At 39.2% G+C, this 19675-nt stretch overlaps 1 protein-coding gene across 15 annotated transcripts in view; it reads left to right on the top strand.

Annotated features, from left to right (window-relative positions):
* Positions 1–6649: 6649 nt before the first annotated feature.
* The window catches only part of RALGAPA1 (Ral GTPase activating protein catalytic subunit alpha 1), a 130834-nt gene continuing 117808 nt past the window's right edge, over positions 6650–19675 (top strand). For 14 of the 15 annotated variants that reach the window (XM_019280344.2, XM_019280370.2, XM_019280339.2 and 11 more), the window contains exons 1-3: positions 6783–6888; positions 18016–18126; positions 18655–18704. In XM_019280344.2, the coding sequence (XP_019135889.1) occupies positions 6783–6888; positions 18016–18126; positions 18655–18704 (267 nt within the window). Of the gene's footprint in view, positions 6889–18015; positions 18127–18654; positions 18705–19675 lie in introns of all 15 variants that reach the window. The other variant, XM_019280397.2, reaches the window with a different exon arrangement.

Below are 19675 nucleotides of genomic sequence, written 5' to 3' on the forward strand. Positions count from 1 at the left end.
TCCGCAGCAGTGTGCAGCTGCGGAAGGCTTTTCTTTCTTCTGTGTCCACTCCTTCGAGGCACTCCTCCCAGCCCCTCCGCGGGGTCTCTGCTCCCGGCTCCCAGCACGGCGCCGAGGGAAGGGACGGCCCTGCCGCGGTAGCCGCGCATGCTCCGGCCGCCGAGCCGGACCTCGGCGGAAGGGAGCTGGCGCGGCCCAGGGTATTTAAATGTCTCTGGCTACTTGACGGCGCAGCAGCAGCTGACCTTGTCCCTAGGTTTTTCCCGGGGAACTTGTGAGTCCTCGAAGCCTGGGCAAGTGCTGGTTCATATAGCTTTAAAAACTGATAGAGGCAGTTATCAAGGAATATTTTTTCCCTTCCCTCTCCCCCAGGCTGGCATTCTTTTGAGGTAGCCCGGTAATAGTGTTAGTAATGATGGGTGATAGTCAAATGGCTCAAAGGAGCTAGGAGACGGCCTGAAACAAGACCAGAACACATCCCAGAAGAAAACCAGGACATTTCACAAGCTGGATCTGAATTTTTTTTTAAGATATCTAGAGGGATTCAGAAGGGAAAAAACCACAAAACTGGAAATCAAAATGCCTAACAATCCCCAATTCAAGTGCTGCCTTTTGGACTAGCAAGATAAAAAGACTAGAAATCAAAGGTTCTGGACTCGAAAAAAAGCTACTGGAAACAGTTGCCGGGAAAGGAATGGCAGGAAAACAGGAAACCTTTGTCTTGGTTGTCATTTCCTATTCAAACAGTTAGAACTAGGTCTAAAGGAGCTAAAAATAAACCCTAGAAGGAAATCAAAGTTCCCATGCCCTGGTGGAAATCAGCAACCAAGATGACGAGTTAAGCCAGAAACTTTTTTTAATAACACACAATTCTACATGCTTCTCTTCTGTTTATAGCCAGGAGAGGGGGGGATTATCCAGCTCAAGCAATATAGACATCTACTGTTGTGCAGAGAAAAAAAAGCTACTCGTTGAAGTTAACTTGACTGCCCAAATAGAGTGCTAGAAAACCTAAGAGAAAAGGGTACCTCTGGGCACTACATATGGTGGCATAGTGCTAATGGCTGCTTATCATTTATTTCCAGACTATAAAGTTAATTTATCAGATCACCTATAAGCCCTTAACATATAAAGTGGCAACACCTATCTTAATCAGCTCTCTAGAGGCAAATGCTAGGAGTGGGAAAAGAAGAAATTCTATCCAGCCTTTTAGAGGACTTGCAAATAATTTTGCTTAGTGTGTATACACACATCTATTAATCCAGCCAGCTACCAGAGGACCAGTCTGTAGAATGACTATTTCATCAAGATAAGTGAAAGAAAGTGTTAGGTGCCTACAAAGGTGTTATTTGTTTTGGCTTTTTTTTTTTCTGAATCATGATTTATGCCCTTCATTAAAGTAAAATAACCATTAAGAAGGTGATTGTCATCATCCTCACCTGCTCAGCTCTGCATTTAATGGGGAAGTGGGGATTAACAGCGGGGGAGTTTTTTGTGGTATATTCCAACAATTAGAAAGAGACCATTAACAGGGCCAGTTGGCAACAATGTAAAAATTCCAAACTGGAAATTCTGTTGAAAACTGGCATTGAAAAAATTTGGATGCAATAACAATCATTATAAATAAAATGCTGGCTAATACAGATGGTGATATCTCCTTTCCCAATTTGGGACACCTTCAGAAAACCTAGGAAGTACAGCTGTAATTTGACACCTAATTTATTGCATGGAGGCAGTGAGTAGAAACATGTATCCCTTTAGAATCTGAAAAGCAGTTACTAACTTTCTGATTATAAACCTGATTGCCAGCTTTTGTTTTAGTGAGTAACTGCATAGTAACTGAGTATTTCTGGCAAGAAGAAAATTGTAAAGGGAGAAACCGAAAATATTTATAATGTGAGTCATTAGGATACAGGTATAGATGACACCTTGAGAAGCAGGGATGAAAAAGCTTTTAGCATGTGTTAGAAATACCTTCTCATTAGGAGTCTCTCCCATTTCAAAGATTTAGTATGTCTTGGACTGGTCATCACAGGTCTGGTTGCTGGTGTGAGGTCCTCCAAAGGAGACAGAACAGCAACATATTAGCTGAAAAAAGCAGCCCTGGGGTGTTTGGACTCTAGCAAACCAGACTATGCCACTTTTTATCACTAAAAAATGATACTCTGAATACTTTATTAACTCTAACTCTTCACCCTCAATTTGAAAGTGCAATATTAGGAGGTAGGTCACAAGAACTCTGAAAATACTATTTTGCATGCAGGTCAAGATCAGCAGCAATTTAAAGTAGCAGTCATGGGGTGCAAGCTATGAGCTATGTTTGAAGGCTATTGGATGATGTTCCTTCCTCAGATCATGTTTTTTTCTAGGCAAAATACTCTGATATGTGCTGCAAAAGGTGTAAAGTTGTACTAATCAAAATAAACACAAAAAGATATGACCTATTTCTAAAATATCCATTTTACTCCTGCAGGTGACATAACAGGAGAGATCGGGGCAAAATATTTCCTTTGATAGAAAGGAAATAATCTGTACAAAATTGTCTCTCACCTAGAGAGGCTGGCAGACATGCAGGGTTTCTTTTGTGCATTTGCCAATATTGCAAAACTATTTCATAAGTTGGGAAAGAAAAATAAAACATCTCAGTGGTTGAGAGAGTGTTTGAGTACTTCTGGTTAAAAGAAAAGTTGTTGCAACTTCCACTGTATCAGAGTATTCACATTTCAAAAGCTCTTTCACATCAGATATGGGTGCTAGTGCTCACATTAGAACTCAAACATTGTGAGTTGGAGGTGACTTTACATAGCAAAAGTCTAAATTCTCTGGCACTGATGGCCACAAATTAGTAATGATGAATTTAATAACCAGTTTTAAATAACTTCCAAGTGTCCGAAAGTTTCTCATCATGATAGGCCGTATACCCCTTCTGTTCTTTGAGCATGGCTGACACAGTGCTAGCATGCTAAGGAAACAAAGCTTAGGTAATGATTGCGTGGTTGGTTTTGGTGGTTTGATTGGTTGGTTTGGGTTTTGTTGTTTGTTTTTTTTTTTTCAATTGCACTCTCGCTGTTGTTTTTGAAGCCATTGTCTGATTTAGATCTTATATTACATGAGAGCATGAATATTAAAGATGTCTGCATGTTTTGTGAAACAGCATTTGGAACAAATAAAAACTAGTAATGTCCCAGAGAGGGATATGTGTTCACTTAGCTTTTGTCCAAGGGACAACAGCTTGCCAACCCATACGCATGTAGTTAAGACTTAACTGCAGTCCAGCCTCTTACCCATCCCAAATAGGTAGGGGAGGACTAAACAAAGGAAGGCTTATGGTTGTGAAGGGAGGTGGCTCATGGCTTTCAGTGGCTAGAATACAAATTTGGAGGAAATCTGGCTTCATGAGTTCCGTAGTTCTTGGAAGAGTTTATTCAAACTTGGGATTTTTGGTGGTTGGAAAGACTGCAGTGTTCTGACTTTGTATCACACAGAGGTATTAATGCTGATACACTGCTTAACAAAACAAAAGCAGAGTATAAGCTCATGAAAAGCTCCTTCCCTTAAACACAGAAGTTTATAAATTCCAGATTACATCTGTGAGACACAGAGTTGTGCAAATGTAATGGGAAATTATGGGGTTTTTTTCATAGGAAGAGGATTTTGTTGAAGGGACAGCTAGCTGTTCCATGATTCTTATACTAGAAATATATTAGAGGATCCTGATATTTGACTGCTTAGGTGAAAGTAGTAAACATCTCTAGTATCAACACATTACACTAGAGTATTAAATTGTACAGAACTGTGGTTTTGACTATTAAAACTTAAATATCTAATTTTGGGCGCCTTTTTCATAAAGTAAATAGTTGCCAATTAAGTAAAAATTTGTTACTCAGGATGAACAGGAATACTGCTGCACAGGTAAAGCCAGAGGTTCACAGCACACCATTCCAATGGCCACAGCAGAATTTAGAGAGCCTTCTTTCTCAAAAGCAAGACAACCCTCATAGGAAGGACACTGTGAGCTAAATATGAAATTATCAGAAGCAGTGAAACACTTTTTAAAAATTCTTTTAAATTTCTTCTTTTCTCCTGAAGGACCATGTGGGCAAATATCTCTTCAGTGCATGCACTTTAGAGGGGTCAGGTTTAAGATTTATACTAGCTACCTGAAAGATGGGAAATACTTAGTGAAAATCTGAGTAATTTTAATTCACTTTTAATCATGTACACTTATGTGGTTTAAATAATAGTAAGGCAAGAATTCCAGAAACTTAGATATCTGTAGGTGTATGCAAGAATTCAAAACAATGTATCCATTGAACTGTTGGATCAGGCTGCAACTGAAGGGTTTGCACTCTCTAGGATATATTAAAAAATACCTGTATTTTTTTTAAGTATTTGGCAACAGCTAAAATCTTAGGAAACCATAAATCCTAGATAAACTGAGAGAAGTTTTTTGATGGTATGAATGTGACCCAATTGCCCCCACTACTTTGACTATCCTATGGGATCCTGTAGAGGTTACAGAATCACAGAATCTGATGAGTTGAATTATCGAGTCCATTTCCTGGCCCTGCTCAGGACCATCCCCAAGAGTCACATCATATGCCTGGGGGTATTACCCAAATGCTTTCTGAATTCTGTCAGGCTTGATGACAGTTAATAGGAGGAGGGAATAAAGTTCTGCAGCACTTAATTGTCTACAGTACTCCTCTAAAAGTTCAGTTAAACTTAGTTATGACAGTCCCCTTGCACCTGGACAAGAATATTTTAAAAGTTCTTTCTTTAAAGTGGAAATGCGAAGAATTTGGCACAGTAATAGCAGCCTGGAATGCAGCAGAACCTAACCTCTGCCTAACTAATCCTGCCATTTTCTAACTTTGTCCGCCATGCATATTCAAAGGAACCGAAGTCACATGCTTCAAAGTCAAGCCTCTGCAAGATCATGGCTTTTCCTGTGCACAGAACATGCCTGGTGTGGTCTGCACGAGGAGGTTATCTATAGAAGTCATTATTATCTTGGTTAACACCACTCCCTCCTGTCAGTTAATATTTTCGTGATGCCTTACTCTATTATTTTTAATCTCGTCTTGAGTTAAAGATGTAAAAATTAACAGAAAAACAAGCAAATTCTCCAAAGAAAAGGTATCTTTCAAAGTTTTTAAATATGCAAAATTGTGTTTAGAATTAATGAAATTTAGAAAACAAAGCACATAAATCAATGTATCATTGTCAGATCTTAAACAGCTAAAATATACTGTGTTATAGTAAACCAAATAATTGTAATACTAGCTATTACCTAACATTGCTAATCTTCAGATCTCATTTACAGAGATGGTAGAATATTAATTTTTGGGGAACAGACCATATAGTCAGGCAGACAACACTGAGTCCCTCACTGATGGCCTGCTGACTAAATCCCACTGCCCTTGTGCTTCTAATACTAACTGTTCTCTGTCATTAATTTAAACACTTGGGTTATGTTATTTATGTGATAGGTCTGTAAATGTTGACAACTCTTGGAATTTTAAAACAAGTCTCAAATAATTAAATATTGCCGATATTAAAAACTCCAGCTGTTGCAATCAGACTCTTAGCTCAGGGAAGCGGATATCCTCAATCCAAAACAGAGCACCACTGACTGTTTAAAAATGTCCAAGCAAAGAGATACTGGAAAGAGTCTTAAATGGTACTACAGCAGATGTCTTTTGGAAAGTCTGAGAATTCTCTGTCTCATGAATGCAAACAAACATTTAGGAGAAACTTGTGACTTTTCCAATGTTAGTAATTCAGTTCTCAGCAAGAATTGATATGGCACCTCATCCATTTCCTTGGGTGTTGTGGGCCTCACTGGTGAGGTTGTGCATGGAACTGGAACGAACGTGGTCTCTTGAGCTCATCTGGTTTTGCTGTAGGAGCAGAAGGACAGGACCGTCCTACAGCACAGAAGAAATGAGGATGCCTTAGATCATGGTGATGGACCCAGACACGCCTGATGGTTCAGTCTCGATGCCAGCACTGCAGCTGAAGGCGTGGGCAGTGAAATCAGGGAGAAGCAACTTTGGCCAGGAGCTCGGAGTGAGGAGTTGCAGCACTTTGAGGACCAGTGTGGAAAGAGGAACTATGAGACACATCGTTGCTGGTTGCACAACTGAGGCTTGAGTAAAGGTTTGGAGTCGCTGCCGTGGTGAATACCGTCCCCACCTGGATTTTATTTCCTTATTGCTTACAGGATTGCCCCCTTACACTGCAGTGTCTCTGTACAGCCAGAGTAGCTGTGTAATGGGATAACTTTACATTTTACTTACAAACAGTATAAGTACAGTTTCCCACACAGGTACTGTTGCCGAGCTGCTCAGAGGATCCTGCAGCGAGCCCCTAAATGTCCTGCCCTGGGGCCCGCTCTCCATCCTCCGCGAGGGGTTCGAGAGATGGCGCGGCCCCACCCACCACGACTCGGAGGTGCGCTGGGCAGCGCCGCCGTGACGTCGCGACGCGGTTGCCATGGGGACGCCTGGGGTCGTACCTGACGGCTGTCGTGAAGCAGCGGGAGGAAAGCGAGGGAGGAGGAAGGGGGAGTCCAGGCCCAGCCCGGCCCCCGGCCCGCGGGGAGTTGGCTCCGCGCCGCGCCCCTCCGCCCTCGCCGCATCGCAGTCGGAGTCAGGAGGACGAGGAGGCGGCGCTGCCGCCTCTGGCTATGTAGGGGCCCCAGAGCGGGCAGATCCGGAGGCCGCTGTTCGCCTCTGGAGCGCGGCGCCGGGGCCGGGCCCGGGCCCGGGCCCGGCGGGATGTTTTCCAAGAAGCCGCACGGGGACGTGCGGAAATCCACGCAGAAGGTGCTGGACACCCGCAAGGACCCACTCACCCGACTCAAGCACCTACGCGTCCTCATCGGTGAGGTGGCCGGGAGGGGGGAAGGGAGTGTGCCAGCGGGGGCCGCGGGTGCCGGCGTGGGAAAGACCGGGAATTTGGAGGGACCGGCTGGGCGCTGGGGCGGGAGGCGGACTCGGGTCTCAGCTCCGGCTGGAGACCCCACCCGGCGAGCAGGGGAAGACCCCGCGCCCGGCATGGCGGGGCCGGCGGCGGCGAGACTGCAGCAATGTGCCGGGGGCTGCGGGACCCCGCGGGCGCGGCGCGGGATGCTTCGCTCGTCGCTTTTGTACTGAAACACGGACATTTCCGTCTGAAGGTGGAATTGCTTTGGTAACTGTGGAAGGAGGCGAAAAAGTAGTGTTCTTCGCGTGTGAATTATTCTCTAGAATACACAAACTGCTAAGTTGGTGCGCATGAATAAAAGTGGCTGGTGAGCGCAAATGATGCCTGTAACTCCCGAATCCATTTCCCCTACGTTCTTACAGTAACAATTTATGTTTGGGTACGTTTTCAAGGTAAGAACTACAGCAGTAAGTGCTCACTAGCGTAGATGTGAATGAGCTTCTATAGAGCCAGATTTAAAACACTTTTGTTTTGCCGGTTGGTAAAGGAGGACACACAAGCCCTTACATGCTGCTGCAGTTCCATGTGAGCTGCCATTTAACCTGACCAGTGAATTAGAAATTGTGATTATACAGCATAATTGCCTAATGAAAAAACCAGGGGGAAACAAAAACAAACCTCGAGTTAACCATGCCAAGATATCTGTTAGTTGCATGTGTTTGTAAAAATCTAAGTCATTGTCATCAAGCTGTCCTTGAAAGAAGAAGCTTGCTCTGGAGTCTCTTCTGGGCGCTTCAGTCCTGTAAATGCGTGTGTTGCTTCTGACAGTTTATCAACATGTGAGCAGGGCTGGGTCAAGGGCAACTGCATTCCGTGTTTAGCACAGAATGCTGAATGGATTATTCTGGGTTCTGCCCACAGTCTGGTGGTATTTATGTATCTTGTCCTCCAAAGCTGAATTCTTTCCTTTCAAAGGAAAACGGCTATTTCTCCCTTTTTTTGCCTTGGTGTTTAAAGGAACAGGTGTTCCCATGTTGCACCATCTGCTTCTGCATGAGTTATTTTCTGCAACATAGTAATTATCTAGACTTGAAATGGAGCATAGTTTTGTAGCTAGCTATCTAAGAGACTTCAGTAGTCAGATGCACCCTCTTGCCTCACTCAGAATGTACCACTCTTCCTAACTAGCTGTACTGAGCCAGTTGTAGCTTGCTCTGTGTTGATTTTTTGCTACTTCCTCAGTTAGAACTTAAGAGGAAAAAACATTCTAAAGAAGCTAAGTACCTCTGAATTTAGATTTCCTGGCTAAAGTATATTGAATATTTCTAGTTTTGCTTTAGTCTGCAAAACACTCTGAATGATTTTGATCTGATCTGTTCTAGATTTTGTATTTATGTTGCTTGCAATTTATTAACAAGGTTTTTTCCTTCAGTTTTCGTAATAATTGGGTGCCTTCTGTAAGTTGCAAGCCATAAGCAATGTCAAGCGGACATTCTTATCTAATCTAAGGTTTCTGTTTACTGGCTGTAGGACAGACTAAATTTGCTGGGGATGTTTTCATATGATGCCCTACCCCCCCACCATGTGTATATCTCAGCTGCTGAAGCACGGCTCCCACACATCCTTTCTCCAGGTTTGGGAGAACACAGTGTGTGAGTGACTGCGTAATTAGGCAAAGGTGTAACAGTATTCTTCAGCTTGTCTGTTTTGGATACATCTACAAGATTTTGTCATTATGCAGATATTCTTAGGTTCATGAGGTACAAAACCAGGGGTTTTTTTAGGGCAGAAGAATAAGGTATTTCCATACATATTCCTACTGTAATGCAAGAGAAGTATTTGAAGTCTGACTTCTGCTGTGATCAGCTCCTTACCTTAATCCTTTCTCTACTGCCTAAAGTGGCTTCCAAAACATAAGATCTATGGCCTTTCTTCTCCAGCTGTTTCTTTGACTAATCTTCAGGACCAGATAAAAAAAATTAAGGAGCCCCCATAAGACAGACTGCTCCCTGAGGTGGCTTTTCATACAGGCACCGTCCCACAGCTTGAGCAGTGAAGTGCTGTGTATCATTTTGTCCTCAGTGACAACTCCCCCATAAAAATAATTGCCATATTTCCGTGTGTTCAGGGGAGCCAAATTAGCTATTGCCAACAGACTATCTGAGGGGATGGGCAGGAAATCTTAGGTCATGTCTGTTCAGCATCTTCATGAAGGAAAAATGATTTATTTTGTTTATTGCTCTTAGCCTCTGCACACTGGAGACTAAAAGATACCCAGAAGAGAATTTTCTGCGGTTTCACATACAGGAGAAGGAGAGAATTTTCTCTTGTTCTTTAATGTATAATCTTTCCAGTAGGCCTGCAAGGCGTATTGGACCAGAGTTCATTTTTTTTGCTGTACATTTTAGTCTTTGGTTCAGCAACAATAAACAGGTATGGCCTTGGATTCATGGTTAAGACTTGAGTGGAGGAAAGGGAGTTTTAGTTCATTTCCCTGCTATTTTAGCAAGGCATCCAAAGCAGCAGTTCACCAGTAAGCCAAAATAATGGAATAGTCATGAATAGAGGTGAGTGCTCGTGAATTATAGACTGATGGCTGTCCATTAGCCAAAGAGAAATCAAAAAAATTTAATTATGGGAAAACGCTGAGAGTTGCATCCTGCAAGGCAATGGTGCAAGTCAGGCATATCTAAAAATATTTAAATTAGTATAATGCCATTTTTAGTGAGGATGAGAAGAGACTGAACAATATCAAAGAACCCAATACAAAGCTAAGTGGATGGATAGCACAAAGAGCTGTGACTTTTATTTTTAACAAATTAAAAGTAGTGTACATTAGGTGGAATTTTTGAAATGTCTGTTAGAAGATAGCTTAGAATGAAGTGAGTTGTATTCTTTTAAGAAAAAGTATCCTGTCATTGGTGACAACTCAGTTTAAATTTAGTAAAAAATGCAAATGAGTCTGCATAAGGGTATATAAAAAATTGTGTGTCTTTTGTAAAGCAGTGGTGTTCCATTGTACCGAATATCATTGCAGCTTTAGGAGTCTTGTTGTTATAGTCAGTATATAGAAGATTTAGGTATGGGAATGACTTAGATGAGAGTAAAACTTTAATGTGGAAAGACACTGAAAGCTTTACAATTCCTTTGTGTAGGGACAGAGGGTGAAAAATTATATGAAAAAGACTAGGAAATAACATCTATTAAGGCTTATCAAATTTGAAGTTACAAGTTACAGTAAATGATTTTTGTCTTGGGAAGCTCTTGAATGCTAGGCTAGCAATCAGTTATGGGCATACTGGGGGAAAATGCTTTTCTTGTGGTTTGGGTTTTGGTTTTGTTTCTCGGTTTTATTTTTTTTCTGAAACTCTTTAGTAGATAGCTGCTCTTTTCCACTTCAGTCCCATATCCTGTCTCTGATTCTCTGATCTGCTTCAGTTTGGCTCTATTCAGCCTTTTTTGTCATTCGGGAACCCGAGAAAATTATGTGAAATTCAGGTGACTAATTCAGAATTGATTAAATTATTTGTTAAAGTAAGTACAATATATGATAAATTTATGCATGTCATAGGTATAAGGTTTTTTTAGTAGAAGTTAAAGCCTTTAGGAGACCCCTGAGTAGTAAGAAATATTATTATTGCTAAGAAATGCTAAGAAAAATTGGAAAGATTGAGGTCTCATATCTTGGGACTTAGCAGTATATGAGCAAAGGTAATCTGCTTTTCATTGTTATGTTGCTGCAGTATATTTCTTGAAACAACTGCAGCTATCTGGTTTAATAGATTTTATTCTTCTGAGATGTATTAGTTTCTTCGCATAGGGAAGCGTTTACCCCACCCTGCTCCATTTGGTTTTTTCCTTCTCAGTTCTGGGAAGTGCCTTAGAGTCTCATACAGTTCCCCAGTGCTCATTTGGTCAGTGTGTGACTCTTTAACAAACTGTTGTGCTGTCTTGCTCCTGTATGCTGGAAATGCTGTAAGTTTTGTTTGCTGTGTGTGACTGCGGTAGTTAGAGCATCCGAACCTTGGGCGGGAATGGTGGACAGGATTCCCTGGGGGTCTGTGTGGCAGCAGCGAGGCCTTGCTGGAAGGAAGGCTGCCAGCTGCAGTTGGTGCAGGTGTGATCACTGAGGCTTCTCTAGCTGATGGAAGGGAGGCACATCATGTACCTTACAGAGTTAGGTATTGCCTGTACAATGATTTTCCAGAAAAGATATCTATATATATATGTACATATTTTTAGCAGTCCCCAGTCAATTAGCAGCTGATTGCAATTTTTAGGATCATTGAAGTGGAAATAATATGGCGTTATTCTTAAAATGTTGCACTGTTTAATCAGACTTCAACATCAAACTAAAATTCTATGATTTTAAAATGGTCTTTTATAAAAGTTTGTTCTAGTAATCTTTCAAGCATGAGATCTTGGTTTATTTGTCCTTTGTTAAAACAGTGCTTTGAGTTTGAGCATTCTATAAATAATTAAGACAACTAGGTATGTGACCTTTCATAAGATCATACTTTAATAATAGTGACTTTTTGTTTTGATATCACATATGTTGGTGCTGCCTGTTGAATTTGAAGTTTCAGTCAGAATTTGGAAATATATGTATTTTTTTTAAAAGCTAAAACCTCTAAATATTTAATGATTTCTGTGAAATCCTACTGTGCAAGTAAGTCAAATGAATATACTTGGTTTAAAATTTACTTATAGGCCTGAATTTTTAAGATACTTGTTTTCTTGTTGGGTGGGTTTTTTTCCCCCCTCCTTTTTCACTTTTTTTGTAGAGTAGAAGTTATAGGCCTATGATCTGTTAATCCAGAGTAAAGAAAAAAGGAAATATATTGTTTCTCATGAATTATTATATTTGTATCTGATATCTAAAACTATACTGCTTTTATCTCTGAAACCATGGAAAGAATACTTGTAAAATGCAAGAGAACAGAGTATCTAAAGTGTAGGCTGTTTATTTTATTATTTTGTTTTGTTATTCTTGGTGGTTGGTTAGTGCTGGACATCTCATGTAAATAGTCTTTGATAGGGAAAAGTCAAATTATATGGGATAGAATGAAATGGACCACATTCAAAGTCAAATGATATACCATTCTGATATATCATTTAATATTAAACAATATATTTAAACAGAGATTGTATTCATCTAAAGGGATTTTAATTTAAGAAATCTATTTCACTGGCAGTTAGCCCTAATGCTTCAGCTGGATGGCATTCATTGGTGTTGCACATCATCAACATCAGTCATAAATGAAAAATGTTTTATCATTGTTAAAGTGACAGCAAATGAGAAGATGCAACAAAACTAGCTGCCTGGAGTTTCTGTGGATGTGCAAAGATGTATTATTTTTGGCAAGAGTTGTAGACTTTTTTTTCTCTTTCCTGGTTAGTCTAACTACAGAGGTCATGTCACTGCTCATATAACTCACGGATCTGGATGTGGGTTGCATGCAGTGTAAGAAATTGGTCTTTATGTTCTGTCACTCTTGACTTAACCCTGAACATGTTATGTTTTGGTCAGGAGCAGAGGGGGAAGATTTACTCTGCTTTAGTATTTTGGTTAATGTTACACTCGACTTGCAGAGTTCAGCAGTGGCCAGGGCTGCTGAATTGCAAGGCTAAGGGCTGGAGCCAGATCAAAGCCCCAGGATAGACAAAAGGGAGGCTCTGACCACTTGGTTGCAAAGGAAAGGTCTGTGTGGGTTTAGCTCTGACGGTTTGGAATGAAGATAAGTACATTACTATGGAAGTGTCTGAGGCTGCTCAAATAAAAGCTGAAGTTCTGGAACACGTGAATTGTTGTGGAAGTATTTCTTAAAAGTTTGCTAGTGTAACTCTCAGACTCTGCAAGCACCCTTAGAGAATTAGCTTGGAAAGCTGGCAGCTGCTTCTGCTCGTTCCTGTAGAGCACTGGTATAGTAAGAGTTTGTATGCAGATGATGTTCATTGGTGCTGTTAACCTGCTTATTCATTTGTGATTTTTTTTTCATTTGTATCTAGAAGATTGTGATCAGGAGTTCAGACTTGTCGGATGCAAAATAGAAGTCCATTAGAAGATTTCTTTAAGTCATGTTCCTTTTTCAGTACCAAAACCTTCAAGAATATTTTCTTTGACAGAATTACCTTTTAAAAAAAAAAATGGTTTTGCTAAATAGCTTGTAGTTAGATGTGAAACAGTAAGGGCTAACGTGAAGCCTTTGTTTAATAGATTTGCATTTGTGGTCTGTTATCAGGGCTCTTTCACTTTGACAGTCTGTTAACTATGCCAAAGCTACCAGTTAGTTCCCGAGGTTTTCCACTTAACCTTTCTCAGTTACATGCTTTTCTATTCGAGACAGTCCCTATGTAACCAAATCTCTCTACTGTTCTGCTGTAAAGAAACAGTATTGGTCTAAAAGTCTGTCCATCAATTCAGGTTCAACTCACTACACCCTTAAATTTTTCAGCTTGGAGAATTAAGAATTAATAATTTTGATTATCCATTGAGGACATGGAAACCTTTGCTTTCTAGTGGCACCAGTTTGTTACAGGGATTAATACTGACCTTGTCAGTTCATAGCAGGCCTCTGCTTTACAGAAATAGATCCAGAAGTCTGGCCATCTTCCAGGTCATTGTTTGCTGCAGTTGTCAGTTTGGTTTGTGGTAAGGGCAAGGGAAAGTGACTTAAAAGCCAGTAAGTCTTGGAAGGAGGCAGGATATTTTCATTATACTACCTGCTCTGACAATTTTATGTATAAACATAGTATTAAATTCTAAAACTCTTAAAATAGAGCATGAAATTAACCACAACTTAATCTGTAATCATACAGACTATTTTCTTAATTCCTGCGATGTGGTGTGAACTGATGAAAGTTCTCTTCAGAACAGTTAAAATATATGTCTAAAATCTGTTTTGGTGGGGTTTGCTTTGTTTTAAGGAGAAAGTTGCATTTAAGCACAAAGAAACAGCATACTGTGTGACATTAAAATATTATAAAGCAAATAAGCTAGTACTTTTCTGCACAGGACAGAACTTTAAAGGTAAACAATTTAAATACTGAACTTAAAACAAAATGGACCCCGCCAAAACAGATTTGGGCTTTTTCTTTTAACAAAAAATAGCACCACCGAACACAGAGTTAGTATGGAGATCAGATTGGTACCAGTTTCTAAGTTACAGAAAATTATTAAGGAAAAAACTGCAAAGATCCATGTTTATTGCTGTTGTGAAGAAAACTGCATTTTCTTGACAACCAGCTTTCATAAACTGCTGAAAATCTGGATTTTAGTGTACTGAAACTATGCTTTGTACAGTAGAAACTTTAGTTTTTACATCCCTTTGGAATACACTAGTATCCCATTCTTCCCTCTCACATTCTGAGGAACTTTTCCAACTATTTCATATGATGCCAGCTCTATTTCTGAGTCCTTCTCTCCTCCCAATCCAGATTTAGAAGCAAGAACAGAAGGAATACTTTAGTTTGTGTTAGTTACATGACCTGTGGTAGAAAAATGTAAAGTTCTTTTGTTTAAAAAAGAGGAATGCATGGGAAGTTGTAGAGAAAAGCCTCTTTCTGTTTAATTACACTTTACATTAAAAAAAAGCTGTCTCTCTTCTTAAAAAGCCAGAAAATATTTAGCTAGTCAAAGCAGACAAGCAACTTCCTGCAAATTCCTGGTTCAAGGCTGTCTGAAAAGGTTATGCTGCTTGTAGAAGAAATGATTTTTACCTGTATGCAATATGCATGATACTTTAAGAGAGCATAGAGAAGAGACAGTGACTTGGTGTTGGAGAAAATGGTTTATGATGTGAGAGTTGAGGAGCTGTTCCTTTAGCTGATGACAAGGTTAGAGGTAAACTGAAAATTTTAGAGACATTAGGAAAAAGATCAAATCCTTGATTAAGGAAGAAAGCTGTAACAGCAGCATATAACTGGAAGTTTTAATGGTACGGCAATCAAGGAGAGCAGTAGTCTCTCCATACATGTATTAGTCTTATGGGTTGTGTTCAGTGTAGAGGTAGCTGTGAAATGGAATGATGTTTACAGGTGGCCATATCAAGCTCTCTTAAGGTCTACATTGTTATCTCCATGCTGTATCTGCTATTTTCCCCCTCCTTCTTCTTGCCATAATTCATGTCAGGGTATTCTTAATGACTTCCAAACTTCTTGACCAATGCAAGGTTCCAAATTTCTGCACTAGCAGCTGATTGAATCACTACAGGTGCCTTTTGATGATGAGCAGATGTTCTCTTTTGCTGTAGGTGGCAAGCCTGTCAGATGAATAACTGTGTTTTCCCTCCCTTAGGAGGAAAGCTGTTTTTCAGCATTAACAGAAATAGTTAGTGAGTTTTTAAAAAAGTATTATTTTCACGTAATAAAAGAATAAAATTCCCATTAAATAAAATGTTACATTTTCTTCCATCTGAAGCAATAGTATTTATTGCAAGAATTCAGTTATTAACTGGTTTCAATTTAAAAAACTTGCTTTTGATTATGCTCTCAAGTGTGTTCTTAGGAAGGAATCAGAGTGAAACGCATTTGCTATAGAAATTGCAAAGTCAAGGAATTTTTTACTCTCCTCCTACTCTTGCAAGCTCTAACTGTATTCTGAGGGTATGCTTTTAATGTTAATTGGGTGTTAGTGGTAGTAATACAGGTCTACCACTGCTCCTTCAAGCATTTTTTGAGATGATTGACACCATATTATTCTTAAATAAGTAGAAAACAAACAAAAAATTTAAAAAAGGACAATTTTCTGAAATTCCTCCTCATCCCGCACCCCAAAGATGGAATGCCTTACCACAGTACCAGTTGTACATATGCACTTATGTGGTAAAATGATAGTCAGTGTTCAGCTGGTTATGTAGACAAGTCTTCAGTTTGTTGCCTGAAGAATTTAGGAATAGCATCTCCAAAAATACTGACTCTTGTGTTAAGATTGAGTGTTTAAAGAATACATTTGGTTTAGGCATTCGGGTTTTTTCTTTTGGTCTGCTTCAGAGCTGACCCATGTCTGAGGAAAGAATGAGGGCCTATTTCAGGAAATGAAACATTTAACATGCCTGCAAAAATGCAGCATTTCTGTGTTTTGACTGGAAGGGACGCTGTTTAACTGCTTCCTATCCCTTTAGCATTTGGAACTAGTGTTTTCTGCACCTTTGCATTGAGTGAACCATTCCACTGCTTTCTACGTGCAATTCCTGTACAGTCCTATAAACATATGGACTACAAGATATCTTCTGTCACCCTTCTTTCTCCTGAAGGTCTCAATCATTGCTTTCTCTTTTTTTTTTGTTTAATCCATCCATCTCAAACTCTTTATTTTCCTTCCAGTATTTACTTGTCCCTAGCCTAGGACTGACTTAAGGCTCTGCCCACGAGCGGAAATGGTTGTAGTTGTTGTGCTTATGCTCTAGTCATAGCTCCATTTCGTGTGCATTTCCCTGATCAACTGAAAATACTCATTCAGCTTGTTTCAAGTGGAATTGGTTTTTGTTGTCATTTAGCATTTGTGTCTCTAAACTGTAGCAGTTGAGCTGCTGATCTGTAGGTGATGTGGCAGTTTCTGCAAACCCGGGGGTTTGGTAAGCTTGTAGATGGTCAGGCGCACGCTTACTGCTCTGGACCGCTGTTTATTCCTAGCTGAGCTGCCTTGCTTGAGTTGATCTTGGTTGCTGATATAGCCCTACTGCTCCAAGAGCACCCTGGCTCTACTACGCTCATTATGCAAGATGTTGGCAGAATGCTGTGATACAGCAAAAATTAAATCTGTACTGGAAACTTTTATGGCAAAATTTGTGTTAAAATTGAGTTAATAATCCTCTAGAGCTACATAAGAAAACATAACTGAAAATATGCCATGCTTTTGGCCATCCTTTCAGTTGATTGTTCCTGTCTTTATACTCTGCCATTTTTGTATATCCAGTTGTGTGAGATGATACAGATTGATGTAATTCTAAAACAGGTTAAAAACCCTGTGATCCAACACAGAAGGAGCTGTTTAGAAGATATATCTACAGTGAAAGAGGATGTCTCAGTGTATACAGCTGGTGAAAGGGTATAAAAGTTTTGTTTGCCTCACTTTTCTTCATGTTTTGCTTTTGTTTGGTTTTGTTTGTTTCCCATGAGTATTCTGAAAAAGAGGAGAGTTTTGCCACTTGAAATGCTGTCTTCCTGTTCCTCTGTGCTTCCATGGTATTGTTTTGTCCACCTAGTTTCTCAAGTCTTATGTAGTTGAATAACAGGAGAGGGAATGTCTTTTGTTTCAGTGTGTACTAAGGCTTGATTGTTTAAAATGATCACTTTAAAATTAATCAAGATAAGTCACTGTGTATTTCTTTACTGGGAATTTGCAGAAAACCGTCTAGAGAGTTGTGGGAAGAGAGTCTGGAAACCTTCCTGGGGTACACAAGAAAGCACATTCCTCTATACATACAGTGATACCTGAGGGTATCCCTGAGGTCCCATCTTCTGATCTCCTGAGACCACACAATGAAAGGAGGGTGGGGGACTGAGCCAGACTACAAAGTAAAGTGTGTGTTGGAAGTTGGAGGGAATAAGGAAGCAACAATGGGAATTCAGTGCTGCAGTTTGTGTCCTCCCAGCTTGTTTCTCTACAGAGCAGATGTGTTCCTCACTTAACATCCTTCTTCCACGTTCTTTAAGCTTAGTTGTGTTTAGTAATTACTGTTGGGGATTGTGATGGTCTTTCTGTTGTAGAGTTTGGGCGGTGTCACTAGCTTTAGTTCTATTAAATTGACAATTAAAACCAAATTGATCTGTACAGTGCTAGTCTTGATGGAATTAGGGTTCATGGCAGGCTTTTGTTTGCATTACTGTCATGCAGACAATGGGTGTACAAGAAGATGCTGCTTTCTGCTTTAAAATTCACTAGGCGCTTACAGCATGCCATACTGAATTTCATTAGCCTCAGTGTAAAGAATGAAAACGTCAATAGTTTCTTTAATTATTTAGTTATTTAATTATTTAAAAACCAGTATTTTTTCTTTTAAATATTTCAGTTCTTACCACTGGATAATGGTTGACTCTGAATATTTGAAAGAAATATAAATAGTGTTCTGTTCTGTTTTTCAGAGAATGCAGAATCAATTGATCTCAAACAGTTTTTTGACCTACATTTTTCACATATATATTATGTGTTCTTTGAAAACTTTGTGACTATTGAAGTGAACCTTAAACAAAAAGGTAAGTATTTCAGATAGAACTCTTTTTGTCTTGATGCTTGTGTTTTTGTTATAAAATAAAGCAGGATGCTATAAATAAAGCTCTGTTTGGTCACAAATGATAACATTAGCTATGCAGAAATATGTCTAAGAACTAACTTTGCAAATAAAGGCAGAGCAATGAGATGTGCATTCAGTGGAGGTGAGGAAGAAGTGTTTATTCTCTGATGACTCTGTTTGCCCTTTTGCAAAGTGAGGGTTCTTAAGGTGTTATACTTTGTGTTCTGTGGAATTATTCTTTAACAAGATACTGTGTAACTTAATCTCTCCCAGCTGTAGATGCCATAATAGGAAGTTATACAAATTGTAGCTGCTATAAACTTGTATTTATGGAGTATAATTTTTATTTGCAGAAGCAGTGCAAAGTTATGGTTGTATAAATGCAGGTTTTCATTTTACACATTTAAGGGTCTTTGTTTTGATAAAGAAAGTGCATCTTCTGATTATTTTTAACTATTTAACTATTTTAATTATTTATTTTTGCAACTAGGTCACAAGTCTCAGAGAGAAGAATTAGATTCTATTCTTTTTATTTTTGAGGTAAGATATTTTGAATTTTTTTGCTTTAAGTCCTGTTATTCTACAGTTGTCTGTAAATACACTTTGCATTTAACTGCATTCCTTCTCCCTTTTGCATAGAGCTGCATTTATGTGCTTTGTGTGAAAAATAAAAATTTGACTTGCAGTTTTGCAAGAAGATATCTTAACTGGAAAAAGATGTTTCTGTGTCTCTAGATAGTTGATTAGTCTTTGGTGGTGGTATTTCTGCATAATGTATTATACACATTGAAATTCTTAGAAAGGTGATATCTGTTTAATCATTTTATTTTTGACCTTTTGATTGCATATTATCTCTGATTTCTCTCATAACAGATTGCTACTGCACATTTTTTTTCTAGATCCTTTCTGAAAAATATTCCTTATTTTAAAATATATTCATTACTTGAAAATTGCATCTCACAATATTGTTTCTTAAAGCGTATCTTAATCAAGATTAATTAGATACTAATGAAATAATTTAGCAAAATTAGAACATTTCTATGCAGACACTGTAGTTTAGAAACAGCTTATATTTGTCAAGTTTTCATCTTTCCTTTTTGATGGAGGCTTCTATAATTATAGAACAAGCATTGTGCTTTTTAAAAATCTGCAAAACTAAAAGCTTATTGATGTTTATCACATGGTTGAATATGAATTCAGTTATTATTTATTTGTTAGTGAGGTACATTGCTGAATCTGAAAGAGAGCTAGTTCATTTGTTCACTAGTTCATGCATAAAGGAATATTAGGTGATCTGTGCTTTGGAAGCATTTGCACAGTGTGCTGGAGGGCCACAGCCAGAAATTCATTTGGGAAATCGGGTTATTTACAAGTTGCAAATGAGTCTAGTGTAAATGTTGCAAGTCCTACACGATAGATTTTTAACTGTGCTCTGTTTCTTGTCTCTGGAAATGATCATTCTATTTGTAGAGGTCGTCTTCATTGTTTTGCTGTAGCTCACTACCCCTTGG

This window comes from Corvus cornix, chromosome 5, assembly GCF_000738735.6.
Source record: "Corvus cornix cornix isolate S_Up_H32 chromosome 5, ASM73873v5, whole genome shotgun sequence".
Taxonomy (NCBI): Eukaryota; Metazoa; Chordata; class Aves; order Passeriformes; family Corvidae; genus Corvus; species Corvus cornix.